Source organism: Cryptomeria japonica, chromosome 2, assembly GCF_030272615.1.
Source record: "Cryptomeria japonica chromosome 2, Sugi_1.0, whole genome shotgun sequence".
Classification (NCBI taxonomy): domain Eukaryota; kingdom Viridiplantae; phylum Streptophyta; class Pinopsida; order Cupressales; family Cupressaceae; genus Cryptomeria; species Cryptomeria japonica.
The window spans coordinates 104,066,750-104,083,452 of NC_081406.1; the positions used below are offsets into that span (position 1 = coordinate 104,066,750).

At 37.4% G+C, this 16,703-nt stretch overlaps 1 protein-coding gene across 1 annotated transcript in view; it reads left to right on the plus strand.

Annotated features, from left to right (window-relative positions):
• LOC131054263 (uncharacterized) overlaps positions 1 to 16,403 on the plus strand; it is a 36,096-nt gene extending 19,693 nt beyond the window's left edge. Inside the window, exons 5-6 of the mRNA XM_057988740.2 lie at positions 182 to 395; positions 15,915 to 16,403. Of these exons, the coding sequence (XP_057844723.1) occupies positions 182 to 395; positions 15,915 to 16,082 (382 nt within the window). The 3' untranslated portion in view covers positions 16,083 to 16,403. The remainder of the gene's footprint in view (positions 1 to 181; positions 396 to 15,914) is intronic.
• The last annotated feature ends 300 nt before the right edge of the window (positions 16,404 to 16,703 follow it).

The window sequence follows — 16,703 nt, forward strand, 5'->3', positions numbered from 1 at the left end:
CTGAAGTTCCTAAACTGTGATGTCATCAATGTTCATTCTTAATGCTTCATCAATGCTAAACAAATCTGAATTTATACATTAAACATTTTCTCTTTTTACTTGCAAAGTTACAGATTTGCAAAATGGGTTGTTTTCGTTCTGTCTTTTATTGAAACTGACTAATCAATATCATGCACTGCAGATCAAGAAAAGAGCAATTGATCTCTTTGACAACTGAGTCAACAGAAGACATACTGAGGAAACTTGAAGAATCTGCTAAATTGGAGCTTCAGAAAGCTGCAAATTCTCATTTGCATGGTGTTGGAAGTGAGGCATTGGAATCCTCAACTATAAGAAAGAAAATTGTTGTCTCCATTCAAGATAAAAAAGGAAGCAAGCCATTTCGTATATATGTGGTATGGCTTTGCTTCCAAATGTTCCATCTTTCTGTGCACTGAAAACATAGTTAACTTGTAATATGCTCACTTTATTTCTCGAATAAGAAAACTGTGAGAGAAATATGATATCCTGTTTTTAGAAATTGCCTACATTCGCTATATGTGAATTTAGCTCTTAAGTGAACAGTCTTGCAGATTTTAGTCCAACAATAATAAGCCAAGCACTTGTGCAGATAGTTACAAGCTTTTGCAAGTTCTACGAGATGTTTCCTAAATTTTATCCTTTTATCTTACAAGTTTTTCTTGCTGCCTAACATATCCATATAACTGATTTTTTCTTAGCAACAACCTTACAAATTCGAAATAGGTGGAAATTAAGTTACAAATTCGAAACGTCCCTGGGACTGGGATGGGGGGGAAATGTCCCCAAGTCCCCGAAACATCCCTGGGATTGGGACGGGGGTTTTCAGGCCGGGGACGTGTCCCCGGGTTTCCTTGATTTTTTTGCAAGGGTTTCAAGGGCAGATCAGACTTCACCAGCCAGCCATGCATGTTTAGCTAGCTGTCATATCATCTAGGATTTCAAAGGAAATTCATAAAATATTATTTGTGGCAGTTTCCAACAGCAAACAGGGTTTTTAGCAACTTTGACATTTTGCAGCAGTCTGTGCCTCTGTCCTTAAGCCGTACAGCACCTGTGATTGATAAAAAAATTCAACAATTTTTTTTATTGCTGTTCATCATCTCTGTACTTTCTGCAATAAAACAAAATAATTTGTTAGGTATTTAACATTGTTGGAACTAAGCATTTCCTAGGGTTTATGGTTTGATGACATCAACAAAATAAGGTTTTGAAAATCATAATAAGTCTGTGTACTTACAGTTTGGAAAGATTTTCTCATAATTTCAGAAAAATACAAAAAAATCAGAAAATAACAAAAATTATGATAATGGACATCTCATTGCATTCAAGTACCCATAGCATCAAAAGTAGGAGCTAATTATAGTGGCAGCACCATGCCACACCAGGTATTGCTGAAGGTCTTGTTTGTTTTCGAAAAGTATCTTTTTAAATCCATCCTCTATGGCTAGTTCCAGATATATCAATGTAGTACACTGATCTAAAAAGTGCAAAAAAGTTTCCAGATCAAGGAATCTTAATGTTAATAGCAAAGGAGCCCTCTAAAGGGTTGCTAAATGCATCTTTGTCCCTTTATCAGACCTAGTTTCAGAAAAGGATCTTGCAGAAATTGTGAAGATAATCTAGGGGCAAAAATTCAATCTGTTTCAGCCTTAAGGAGATGCTGAAACTTGAAAGCATCTCATTTCCATGCTTCCACCCTTCTGAGCAAACAATGGTTGTGGTTGAGGGAGCTTCTGAATAAACTGACTAAGTTTGCTGTCCAGGATTGGTTTAGGTTAGAGGCCATGTAATGTAGACCTCTGGACTGCTGTATTCACCCAGAACATTATAATATTCTCACAATCCTTGACAACTGGCTGCAGATTCTTGCTTGGTGGATTATCCTTACAAGACTTCGCCCAACTTGACAATAGATCCTTTGATTAAATTGCAATTTCTGATTAAATAAACAGTAAAAAAGAGAGGAAACTAGGTCTGCCTCTTGACTTAGGTGGGCAGCTAGGGTTTGCATCCTAGCTTGCACCGCTTGAGAAAACTCTCAAAAACATTCCAAATCCAGATGTGGAACCCAACACACACCAGCAACATAAATACTTGTTGGGTTAAGGGCACTAGGGCCCAAAATTGGTGCTAAAATTGAAAGTGATATTTTAAATTGTACTTTATTTTATTTTATATTTATATTTTTTAAAAAATATTTTAATTAATATATTTATTTTGGTGTTAAGAAATTGTAGAAAGTTGTGTACTTGTGGAATGGTGATGTTGATGTAGATAGTAGTAGCTGTGGAGATGCTATGGATGAGTGGAAATGCAACTGGTCTATTGAGGAGGATGTGAAGTTGTTGTATCCTTGGCTGGATGCTTGCTAGTTTGCTAGTGTGTGGAAAGCTTTCCTTGTTTCCTATGATGTTTCATTAGAGCTTGCTTTTGTGTTGGGCAATTGGGATCTTGTTTATTTTTCCACGAAGAGGGGTTCGCATGGGGGATTGTTTTCACCCTATCAACCTCGATGAGGTTGTGATCAACGCTTGCAAGTTGCAATTGATTTGTCAATGTGAGGGGGTGCACATTCTGCTAGTGCAAGCTCTTGCAGTGGAATATTTTTTGGGGGAGTTTGTTTTGTGCCTTGTCGACTTGGGGGGCATGTAAGGTCTGGTGGAGGATGGGTTGCACTAGGTTGTGGATGAGACTGCTTTGATGCACCCTGTTTTGTGCTTGATCTTGCAGTCTCTATTGTTGGTTTGCCGTCTTCTTCTATGTATGACTTGAAGGATTTTGGGCCTATTTTGATTATGACTTCTATCTAGGAAGGGTTTATTGAGAAATGGGGTACATTTTTCCTTATGGCAATCAATGTTCTTGACTTTGTGGTTGATAGGACCTTTGATAGATTGAATAATTCCTTCATAGGAATGTTTGTGGGGGACCCAATATTGATGACTTCAAAGCTTGGGATCAAAGAAATTGGGGGGCATTGTGGCTTGATTGTTATCTTGGCCTTGCCTTGAAGTTTCTTCTTGGTTTCTTTTTCAACTTTTGACGATTGCGATTGTATTCTCTTGTGTGTGCCGTGGTTCCTTGGATGTGTAGGTTTATGTCTCCATAGTTGGTTTTCAGGGTTTTTTCCAAGGACAAATTTTGTTAAACAATTGCCTCTAGAATATTGGGATGTGGAAGTGTTTGTGGGCATTGTTAACTTGATTGGTCAATTTAGTACTATTGATCCGGATACCAAATCTAGAAAGTACTCGTTGTTTGTTTGTTTTGCATCAATGTGGACATTGGTAAGAAACTTCTTTCTTTGATTTCTTTATCTTGGTAACTAGGGACTTGGATGCAATAGTGTATTTATGAAGATTCCCTTGTTGATGTGTGTGTGAAATGCTTCAAAATGAGGCATTCTAGTTTGAGGTGCAAGTATGATAAATTGAAACATGTTACTTTGGGTGAGATGGTACAATTGGTGCTCCCTAAATTGCAATCTCATATTTTGCAGAGTGTGGAGTTGAGAATATTCTTTCCTTCGTTATCTGGCTTCAACCCACAGCAACTAATCAAATGAAGGTTCATAAGGAGAGGTCTTGGACAGTTCTTGTGTGGTTAACTTGTTGGCAGCTATGGAATTCATTTCCTCTTACCATTTGATACCAAATCTCACAAGGAGATGCCTTGGATGGTTCTTGTGTGGGCAGCTTATTGGCTGCTAAGGAATTCATTTTCTCTTGCCATTTGATCCCTTTAGATTTGGCCTTGGTTTCTTCTCTTGGGAGTTCCATCAGGTGGGTCTTTTGCAAGGCTTTAGGAAGGGATGGTGTTTGTGTTAGGGACTCTTTGTAGCAGTTTAACTTATTGCCTTGAATTAGTCATTCTTTAGTGTTTTCGAGTGGTTGCCTAGTTTGGGCCGCACCTTTTGGTGCGTTGTTGTAGGTTTTCTTTTGGAGTTTTGCTTTATTGTTGTTTTTCTCTTGCTGCTGTTTCACCATTTAGCTGTTATGCTGGAGACTTTTTGTGTAAAAAGGTTTGGGCCCTTTTAGAAATCCACCTTTATCCATTATCAAAAACATTGAATTGTCAATTATCTTTTCAATTCAATGAATGAAATGCAGGTATATTATATTTACAAAATTACATAATGTGAATTATGGTTTGACAATTAGATATATAATTAATTATGAAATGTATTTTCATTTCTATTATTTAACTTAATTTTAGTAACGGGTATCAAATATATTTTAAATTCCTAAATAGTCACTCGTGTGTTGATTTTTTTTTTATACAATTTGAACACATAATAAAATACTAAGTATCCTATCTTATCTTGAACAAGGAAACCTCAAATGCTAAATGATATGATCAAGTAAGGTAAACCCAAGGTTTCTTTAGTCAAGCCTTGACAATGCAAATTGTATAGTCATAGTTGAAATAATGTGATATGCTGGTATCACAAAGGGACTTACGTTTAAGAATCATAGTTGAAACGTAGAAACTAACCTACTCAAACAAAGAAATATCAAAAGGGAAAGGGTTTAGAGAATCTATGCTAATCCTAAGGACAATGATGATAATGAATAATGCTTTGATAGACAAACTCTTTATGAAACCACTTTCTACTTGTGCAGATATAGCTGACAACGGCATAGAAAGAGTGCAATCTCCTAAGGTAGTGAAAGATTTTCACATTGTAAAATCCATCCAAATACCCAATGTTGGCGCAATCCAAATGAAATATTTACAATCAAACTTAGCCACAATAACAAGGTTCAAGCTAACTTTACACAGTAGCTTACAATCAACAAACGACAAAAAGTATGAACCGATGAATTCATCGCATATCATCATATTTTTTCATTAAGATCAATGAACTTTAGCTAAAACTTGAATTGAAACTTGAGAAGTAGAAACCATGCAACATGTTAAAATAACACACAAAATCCACCATATCTTCAATGGAAGTAGTATGTTTATTCCATCAAGCCTTGGCAACAATCTCTGTCTTCCTTTCTACTCTACTAACTCCTACTTAGCCAACTATTCTTCTACTATTGAACTATTAACTTTCTATTGTCTATTAACCTTTACAAATGAGGAGAGCAAGCCCTTTGTAGCTTCTCAATTACAAATGAATGGCTTTGATTGATTTGGAATCAATGGCCAAGATTACAAGCTGAAACCCTAATTAGGGTTAGATACAACAAACTTGATTTCGACCAATGAGAAAATTACAATGTTTTGGACATGTCCTCTTTGATTGTAGACCAATGAGAAATAGGGTTAGGCACATTAAACAATATTCGATGTAGTGCCACATGTGACATGTGTAGTTGTCCTCCTCGTAGGATGAGCTTGGTACATTGAACTTGGATGCCTTGACTTGGAACCTCTTGATTGGTTGAATGTGACTAGGCACCAACTCAGCTTGCTCTTTGTAGATTATCACAAAGAAGTACTTGCTTTTAGGCAATATCTCTTGATACTCAACATTTCCAATTGCTTGATTGATTGTGGTGGTTCATATTCCCAAATTGTATCATCTTTGGTGATTAAGCTTCTAACTTTGCTCAACTCTTCTGAAACTGTCTTTCATCTTGATCACATTTCACTTCATGTTTGGGAATTTTGAATTACTTCTCTCCTTGTGTTGTCTGATCTTAAAATTCCTTGTCTCGGACTTGGATTCCTTGGTGTAGTTCTTGACTTCATGTTGCAATAATCTTATATTCACCACCATTGTGAAGTCTTCTTCATGTTTGAGCTAATCTTTATCTTCACATTGATCTTGTGCATCTTAATGTCCTATTGAAAGGTGGAACATGTGCATTTTTTTGTTGTTGTTGTTGTAAAGTCCTCATGTCTTGGATTTCCAAGAGAAATCCAAGGTCAATGTAAAATCTTTTCTTGTAAAGCAATGTTGTCTTGATATCATTCTCATGTTCTTCAGATGTTTCTCTTCTTTGATTCACCATCATCTTGAATATTTAAAGATGCCAATTGTTGTTTGTAACTAGGTAACGTGCCCCCAAGTTAAGTTCGGCCCCATACCTCCACGCCACCCTAAAAGGCACCACACCTCAATAAATAAATTGGCGCCAAAAAGGATGAAGGTCGACTTGGATATATGGGTTAAAGACTCATATAAATAAAGTCAAATTGCAAATACAATTATTCACTTCATCTTACATGCAATCAGCTAACTATCTCTGCAACTAAAGGTGCGAAAAATAGAAGAGGATAATGCGAACTTGTCCAAGAGGATATAAGGCATTTTGGTGCAGACTTGGTGTATTTAGAAGGGCAGATCTGATATACAAAAGAGGATCAGATCTGGAGAATCAAGCTAAGTATTGTATTTGTACAATTAAGAGTGAATACATAATCTGACCTGTGGGTCTTTAGTGTTAATGCATTAGTAGCTTCTGCAAGATAAGACTCTCCTAACTCTCTACTCTGTTATTAGTTTACTCATTCATGCTTTATGTTTATCAGACTATAACATTGATCATAATTATGATATTGATATTGGATAATGATGGATTAGATTGACGATCTACTTAACTATGTTAAGCATCAATCTAAAGGGCTATCAGGCTACTAACCCGATAGCATATTAATGTCGATTCATATATGAATCGGCATTAATATGCTATCGGGGTATTAACCTGATAGCATATAATGCTAACTGTAATTGTTATTGTTTACTTTATATTGATCCATTATTATATGCTTTGATACCGATTCATTATCGGGTATGTTTTATCTGAAACAATTAACAAATACTGATTCATGATAGGATGTGTTTATAAGCGCTGTTATCATTAACAGTGATACCGATTCACCATCGGGTATGTTCATAGCATTAAACGATTCATTATCGGGTATAAGCACTGTTATCATTATACCGATACATTAATGTTTGTAGCACCGATTAGTTATGGATCGGTTAATGTTGGTAAGGGTCACGACACAAGTGACATGTTGGTCGGACATGTCTAAAAGACATGTCCGATCAAGGTGCCACTTGATCGTGGCCATCCTACTACTTATACATCATTCAAACCAAAGGAGATGACATTGAAATTGATACATGTTCATCCTCCTAACCTGCAGTAAAAGAAAGATAGCAATATTAGTGTCATAGTCATAATATCAAATTTAAAATACACCATCCTGCATATAATCTGTTCATTAAATTGGAAATTACAATACTTTTACATTTAGTGCTAGGTTTTTCCCAGGGTATTTTGTGTTTGTCTCCTGCTCTCTTGTTTCATTCTTGGATTTACTTGATTATGATTTACTAAATGCTAACAAATAATTAAATGTTACAAATCTGATTACTGAACTAGGGTACAAATTTAACACGATTGGGTTTGAACTCAAACTGATTGGTTTGTTGCACTTAGAACCTTTGACCAGCGAGATTCTTTTTTGAAGTTTTTGATAATTTGAGTTTTTTTATGGTTTTTTGAGGGTTTTTTAATGATGTACCATAGAAATAATTACAAATAGAAAACTAAACTAATTCTGAAAATTGAAAATCAGAACTCTGATTTTTATCACAGCAATGCAATTTGACAGGAATGACAATTTATTTTGTTCAAGGTGCAAATTTGCATACCAGGAGTCCTGAGCTTGCCTGGTTGAGCCTCCTTATTTGACTGGAATTCAATACATGCTGATGTAGGAGCTCCCAGAGTGTGGTATTAGCTCCAAAAGACTTTATTGACTCTAAAATGAATTGCCAAAAACAATTGGAGAAGAACTAAGCAGACCCAAATGGAAATCTGATTTCTTGCCAGGTGTGGCCTTCCAGGAACGGAGAATTTCCTTGTATTATTGAATATGCTGATCATAGATGACCTTATTTCTCCAAATATCAATGCAAATTGTTGACTCAAAACCCTTGTATTTATTTTCTACAAACTCCAGCCAAATGCAAATGGTACAGCCCAGCTAGAGAAGGTATGGCTGGCCTAAAATGTGTACAAATTTCAATGAAAATGGTCAAATTACTGCCCAGATCTGTATTTCATATTATAAACTTGCTGTAGCTGCCAATAAATATCTGAATTTTGCCCTCGGCCAAATATGGGCATTTCAGTCAAATCGATATGTAGAAAGGTGAAAGGGATTTTGTCCTAACACCAAAAATTGGTGGTTTCCATACCCAATTTCACTCCAGAATCCTGCCAACCACGTTGCAGACCTGAAAAAATGAAAATATTCTCAAAAAACAACAATCTAATCTCTCATTTGATCGACCATATGCTCTTTTATGAAATCCCAGCGCTAATCGATCATAAGGCATCCAAGGAAGATTCCAAAGGAATCTTTTCTCTCCATGAAGTTCGCCCAGCTTGATCGTCGAGTCATCATAGCAACTTGACCATCTAAGATGTGCAAGGTAACTTTTTAAAATAAAGTTACTTATTGAGTCATAGAGTAACTTATAAAGTCACTTTTATTAACTTTTTTCTAATTTTAGAAAAAAGTAACTTTATAACACATTATTATTAAGTTTTATTATAATAAGCTCACCAAATCCAAAAATTACCAAGTATAAACCCATTCTTGGCTAGCTAATCATCTCCAAACATTGAATTTCACCTGTTGAGATGGATGACAAGTGAATCTCCCATCCCGAACGAGCTAAGAAAGAGGGGACATTACAGTCCTCCCTTCCTGAGATTGCTTGCCCTCAAGCAAACATAAAGCAGGATGCCATAGAATCTCCTCACCTTCCCATGTGGCATCCTCTATGGGTAAATCCTTCCATCTTACTAAATATTCCCGGATCACTTTATTTCTCAACTTTTTCTCATGTCTGTCAAGAAAATCCGTTGGCACCATAGTCAATTTTCCTTCCTCATCCAAGGGGGCTAGCTTAGGTGAAGTCACAACATTCTGTCCAACAACTTTCTTAAGGCATGATACATGAAACATATTGTGAATCTTGTTGCTAGGTGGCAACTCAATCTCATAGGCAACTTTCCCAATCCTCCTCAGCACACGGTATGGTCCATAATAGCAGGGCTTAAGCTTTTCCACTCATTCTTCGTCAAGGTACTCTGCCAGTAAGGTTGGAGATGCAGGAACACCATATCACCAACCTCAAATGATCTCGCAATCCTGTGGTGATCAGCATATGTCTTTTGCTGAGTCTGAGCTCTTTGAATGCTATCCTTAAGAGACTTAAGGATATCCTGATTCTCTTGGAGCCAATCTTGTGCCAAAGGTGCTCTACTATCTTCAAATGCCAAATCCACGAATGACATAGCATCATAAACATACAAGGCATGCAAGGGAGACATCAATATACAAATGATGTGTAGTGTTGTAACAAAACTCTCCCAAGTGCAACCATTGCACCCATGCACATTGCTGTCCTAAAACATAATTGCGCAAGTACCCCTCAATCCATTTATTAACCACTTCTGTTTGTCCATTTGTTTGGGGGTGGTAGCTAGTGCTGGGAGTCAAATTCGTACCAGTGAGTCGAAACAATTCCTGCCAAAAAGAGCTCATGAACCGGCTGTCTCGATCGCTAACAATGGTTTTAGGGAGTCCATGAAGACGAAACACCTCTCTGAAAAATAAATCAGCCACATGTGAAGCTGAGTAATCTGCTGCTATGGCGAAGAAATGTGCATATTTTGTCAATCTGTCTACAACTACATATACAGTCCTTCCTTTGCACCCTCGGAAATCCTGTGATGAAGTCCATGGAGATTCCCATCCATTTTTGTTCCGGAATGGGTAATGGTTGCAGCAGACCAGCAGGGAATGTATTTTTAGTTTTATTTTGTTGGCAAGTCATACACTTCCTAACATGCTGTAAAACATCATCTTTGAGGCCCTTCCAAGAGAAACTCTCTCTAATATGCCTATAAGTCTTGCCAAACCCCTAATGTATAGCTATAGGTGTATCATGATAAACATGTAAAATCTGATTTTTCAGTTTAGATTTTGAAACTAAATAATTTCTTCCCTTATAGTAGATTACATTATCCACAACTGTGTATCTATCATCCTGAATGATCCCATCCATGATTTCACATACATGCTGATTTTTGGAATATTCTACCAAGAGGAGAGATTTCTAATCAGCTGAAATCTCACTCAACGAACATAGAGCAGCAATGGAGGGCTTTCTAGATAATGCATCAGCAGCAATATTCTTTTTTCCTTTGACATATTCTATGTCAAAATCGGATGCTTGGATCTTACTGACCCGTCTTTGCTGCCTCTCATTGAGTTCCTTTTGTTCTAGGAAGTACTTAAGGCTGTTATGATCAGTTCTAACAACAAACCTCCCTCCAACCAAGTATTGTTTGAATTTTGTTAATGCATGCATAATAGCCAACATTTCTTTGTCATATGTAGAGTATAATTTTTCATTATCTTTCAATTTCCTACTCTCATATGCAATGGGATGATGATTTTGCATGAGAACTCCACCCACACCTTCTCCTGAAGCATCACACTCAAGCACAAAAGCTTGGGTGAAATCTTGAAGTGTCAACATAGGACAAGTACTCATTACCTGCTTATCATATACCCCTTGTGCTTCCTTTGCCCAACGAAATACCCCTTTTGTGGTAAGGTCTGTCAATGGTGCTGCAAGCTGAGAATATCCTCTAACAAACCTTCTGTAATAAGCACAAGGCTGAAGGAATCCACGTAACTCTGAGATGTTCCTGGGAGGTGGCCAATCAAGAATGGCTTGGATCTTTTCCTGATGTACTTTGACTCCATCCACACCAATCACATGACCCAAGTATAGAATCTCAGTAAGTCCAAATTCACATTTGGACATCTTAGATGAGACTCCATAATGCTCAACTCCTCATCCAAGTTCCTCAAATGTTCCTCCCATGATTTTCTGTAAATTAAGATATCATCAAAGAATACTAAAACAAATTATTGCAGATGCTTATTGATTATGTGGTTCATGCAGGACTGAAATGTAGCGGGTGCATTAGTGAGGCCGAAAGGCTTCACTAGAAACTCATAGTGACCGTAGTGGCACTTGAATGCTGTCTTGTGTATATGTGACTCTCGCACCTTAATTAGATGATACCCCGATTGAAGATCAATCTTCGAGAAGTAAATCGTGCCATGTAACTCATCCGGTAGCTCATCAATGTGTGGAATGGTACACTTGTTCTTAATTGTCTTCTTGTTAAGTGCATGGTAATCTATGCACATGCGAAGAGTCCCATCCTTCTTCTTCACCAGCACTACCGAAGAAGCAAAAGGACTAGAACTCAGTCTAATGAGGCCTTAGGATGGCGCTAAGGAGTGGTCATAACCGATTTTGCTCCCTCGAGTTCTATCACTTGCTCAAACTCTCTATTTGGTGGTACTCTAGGAAGTATGTCACGAAATACCACCCCATGCTTATCCAAAATCTTTTGGATATCAATATGAAAAGATCTTCCATCCTGCGATGTAGGTGTTTTGGATGAAATATAACACTGTGTAGCCCAAAGGATGTCTCGATGGCTGATAATAGTCTCCAACATGCGTGAAGAAACCTCCTTGGGGTCTCCATCTAACAATGCCCTCAACACTCTTTTCTTGCCATCAACAATGAACTCCAACTGCATCCTGTGGTGGTCTATGATATCTCTGCCAATTCCCTGTAACCATTGCATACCAAGAACCACATCATAATCCTCTAATGGTAGGATATAAAAATCGTCTGTCAATATGTAGTCGCCCATCTGAATACTAAGCTGAGGAATTCTCTTGGTGCAACCTAACATTGCTCCATCTGCAACCTTCACTCCAAATCTCGAAAATTCCTTTGACTGTAACCCACGTTTCTCTACCAGGTTCTGATCAATAAAAATATGGGTTGCTCTAGTATCCACCAAACACACTACACACTGCCCCTGTATAGTACCCTTCAGTCTGAAGGTGTGGAACTTGGGATAGCTCGAAAGTGTGGCCATAGTAACATTGGCCGTAGCCATGGAGTCAGTAGGATCAAGTTCTATCCGTGGTGGCTCTCGAGTAGGCTCATCATGTACCCCCTCATCATCTGTGTCCAGTATGTTCTCATCCTCCACGTCTGAGTTCACCTCAATAAGGTGGGCTTTGCCTTTGCCAAGGCATCTGTTACTCGATTCCCAGGGCTCCTTGCAAGTAAAACACAACTTTCTTCTCAATTCATTCCTAGATTCCTGATCAATCTTAGGAGAAGATGTGTTTCCTTTTTGCTGTCCCATCCTGAATGAGCACTAAGAAAGAGGGGACATTACAAATATCCTGACCTTGATTCTTCTTGATTCCCCTACACTAGTGGGATATCTTTCTCTATCATTTGTTTGCTTGCCTCGTTCTCATGTTTGGGAGTTCTTTGTGTTCATCATCATTTGAAGTTCCTAACCATGATTCCTTGAAAGGAGAGGCATTGCAACATGGAGGTCGATTAGTGCCCTTGCAAAGTGAGATGGATAGGATTTCAAGGTGAACAGGAAATAGCGCGTTTCCACCTTATGCCTTAGCTTATTTCACCTTTTAACTTGGTCATGTCTTTGGGCGGGATTGCGCTCATATCATTGAGACTTAATCAATTCACTACACCTTGTTGGTGCGCATCTTCTACCTTGTCAAGAAATTCCCCTTGAGCGGACTTGGAGCATGGAAAGGAAATGTATTCCTTTGGCAGGATTGCACTAGGAAGGTCAAATAGTGCCCTTGCCAAAATACCTCTTTGTGATTCCCTTCATGTTGCAATGCTTCAGAGTTTCGAGTTCTTGATATCCTTGCAAGTTGCATCTTCCTTCTACTCAAGCTTTGATTATCATGTTTCCCTTCCTTGTATCAGGCCAGCAAAACAAACAAGTATTGAATCAAACACTTATGAAATGAATGAAAACACAATCAATCTTTTCACAAATCTCATCACTCATAACCCTTGCAAACCTGGAAATGGAAGTCGAAGCTTGGAAATATTACTATTGCAGATTTGGTTCACACGTCATAGGTCTGGAAATGACAATTTAAATCAGGAATCAGTCCCAAAACTTGCCCTAAATTCGCCTTAAGTCTGCTCCTAATTTGAACTTGAATGAATTTGAAATTGTTTGAAAATGTTTGGCAAATGATCCCTTACTTATATTCATTTCTTTACCCTCCTAATCAGGCTGACCTGATTGTATGTTTTGCATTTTAAATTGTTTTTGTTTTACCCTTATAGGGCTGACTTGATGCCTCTTGACCTTGCAATGTGTTAAGCATACCTTGGCCGTGTTTTATAAGGAAGAAAGAAATTTGTCTAGACATTGAATTCTCATTATTTTCCCACACCAAACATCATTTTCCAAATGTTCACACTCAACATTTCAATCATCAATTTTTGCTAACTTTCCTTGTCACAATGTTTTTTGCAATTTTGGCAACATTTACAACATTTAGCAACTTTTGACATCTTTTACAACCATGTGCATTTTGATCTCAACTCTCAGCCTTGACGCCTATTTTGTTGGTGTTGGAAATAAGCCACACCTGGACCAATGATGAACTGGTCCAAGAGGGGCCAGTAGCTCAGTGGTAGAGCACTCCAGCAGCGTATGGAAGGTCCTAGGTTCGAGTCCTAGCTGGTCCATGTCTCAACATGGTATCAGAGCCAGGTCCAGGCTAGGAGCCCCAAGCACATGAGAGGTGTGGCTTAAGGGGGGGTGTTGGTGTTGGAAATAAGCCACACCTGGACCGATGATGGACCGGTCCAAGAGGGGCCAGTAGCTCAGTGGTAGAGCACTCCAGCAGCGTATTGAAGGTCCTAGGTTCGAGTCCTAGCTGGTTCATGTCTCAATGTATTTTGGACCTGGACTTGAAATTTGAATTCCAGATTTGATCACACCCTAAGGTAAAAACCTTCTCACAAGCAAAGGGCTGAAAGACTCTAAACTATTGCCAAGCTAAAGATGGCTAAGCAAAAACACCTATGCTATCAAGCAAAAAGCGGGGGTCCCCATTTGCAATGGGACGATGTGTGAAATCGTCACAACATTGTGTACCCATAATTTCTTTTGCCATAGTAGCTTTACCCAAATCCCAAATCTGAGCGCATTTCCATACTCGTAGTGGCAACCTAACATGGAATTGATAATTTGTAAAATTAGCATGCCGGGGATCTTCTAGTTAACATCATGAAAAGCAGACTAGAATAATATGCACAAAGAGGTTTTGGTGTCTTTTATATTATAGATTGCTATCTAAAATTTTAAATCAGTGTCAATTTGAGAAATGGAAACCACATTCAAAATTAAGGGGGAATCTGGTGAAGACAAGAAAAGATTAAAGGTAAATAACATAGAAGATAATGCAATACACACACAATACCTTCAGCTAAAACCCTTCTTTCTCCTTAGATTGAGCTGAAGTAGAGTACACTGTAGCTGTTCTTGATTTTCTCTTTTGGAATAGATAGAAAATGCAATAGCATAGCAATAGGATGAGAGAAGAATCTATAGAGAATTGGGCAACATACGGATGATGATGGAAAATTAGATAGAAAATGTAGGAGCAGAACAATAGGATGAGATAAGATTTATAGAAAATTCAACAGCATAGTGCTAAGCTGATAGAAGATGATCAAATTGGATCATAGGCATTTCATTTATAGAATTTCCAATAGAGAAATCAAAGGCCTAGATGGATTGGTTGACGGATGACTAGGATTGATTGAGGATTATGGCTTGGATCAAAAGTTGCAGTCATGTGACAATCATCCCATATGGTGTAGGAGATAGGTTTAGTATTTCAGTAGGGAAACATCATTATTTAAATGGTTGAGATTTGGAGATATAATATGAAATGGATGGATGAGATGCAAAGTTAGTTTGACTTTTGCATCCTTTCACATGTGAGAGAATAAAGGTGGGAGGGATACTTGTTACATGATGACAAGTTTAGGTTGTGATCCATATGAATGAATTCAATAGCTAGGATTAAATGGACAAGGATTGAGAGATAAAATAGAATTAAATAGTGGAAGAAAAGGTGATAAAGATTTATTAGCCTAAATCAATTATTTGATTGTTGGAGAATTTTGGGGATAATAAATATATATTTAATTAATGTATTAGAATAAGGTGGGATGAAGGTGATGGGTAAACTAATTAATTAAATATTTACTATGAGAAGGTAAAGTCAGATGTGGTCAGATATGGACAGATTTAGGTGTCTACACTGTAAAAGGCATTTAGCTGCTGCATTGCCTGGTAAAATAGGGGTGATTCTCAAGCTGCCATGAATGTCTCCGTGAGGGGGGTTGCTTACTGGTTTAAAATGAAAAACTACATTTGCAGCAGGTTAACCTTTACATTCTTTGTCATTTACCCATGGTTGACAGGAAACTTGGGTTTGGGGGATGGGTAACCATATTTAAATGTAATATGGCTGAATCCATATTCAAATATTCCTATACCCTATTTTAAAATGGCCTCCCCCATTTATGTGCATGCTTCCAACATCTCCTGGCAAGAGCATTTTACTTTTGAATTATATGTAACAGTAGGCAGGTATCCATTCTTATAAACTTTTAGACCTAAAAATTTAAAATAAAATATCAGAATCTGTTTTGTTTTGAAATGTCCCTGAAAAGTAACTTAATTTTTGTTCATGTTTTGAATAGTCTTCTTTGAATAACATTTTATCAAGTAGATTGGCAGTGAATGCCAGGATCAAATCCATTTATGATAACATTAGAATGACTACTGCAAATGTTGCTTAATATGGGGGATGGGTGATCACATTGAAATCATTAATGGAATCCAAGGGTGATCTTTACAGGCATGATTTATTTTTTGACAAAACAATATCTTGTGAATTACAGCTCTGTATCAGCAATTGATTTTGACTGAGCTCATGCATTGTGGCAGGATGACAAACTTGAAAAGCTTTTCAAGGCGTATGCTGAATATGTGAAAGGACGAGTTGATGATTTAGTTTTCTGCTTTGATGGAGGAAAGATATCTCCTAGTCAAACAGCACAAGGTCTGGAAATGGAAGATGAAGATATCATTGAAGTTTACTCTAGAGTCGGATGAAGTAATTCCAGAAGCGTTGGTGTAATAATTTTGTTGCTATTTATCTGACATTCTTAGTGTTATAGTTGCATATGTTAATAGATGGTGAGTTGATACTTTCATAACTGTTCTTGGTATTTGGGCATCATGTTTTTTCACCTATCGGATATGATTCTTTTTGATTGCTCATAAACTAAATCCCCTTGAATGATTAGTTTTGAGAATGTACAGAGGCTCCTTGTATTGCGAAGGCAGAGGAATCCAATCTGAGGTTATGTAACATATGCTTCTTAAATTTATAAAATGTCTGATTTCAGGAGAACAAAAGGCAACTTAAGTGGATGTTAAGGCTTTTCTTTTTAATAGTTAGATTATCTGAGTTCCTGAAGCCTAGTCTGGTGCAGTGTCAATGTAGGTACCATTTTTTATGAATAGTACTGATGGTTTTATCCATTTCATCCAAGTTCTGGAAAGAAATTCTGGACAAAATTTTGTTTTTTATTCGTTGATTTGATTTAAAGAGGTTTGCTATTAACCCATAGAATTAGGTCAGTAACTTATGGTGACTGAATTGAGTATTCCAGTTTGATGCTTCATAAATTATTTGGTTGCATAGTACTTTATTATAGCAATATATATTCA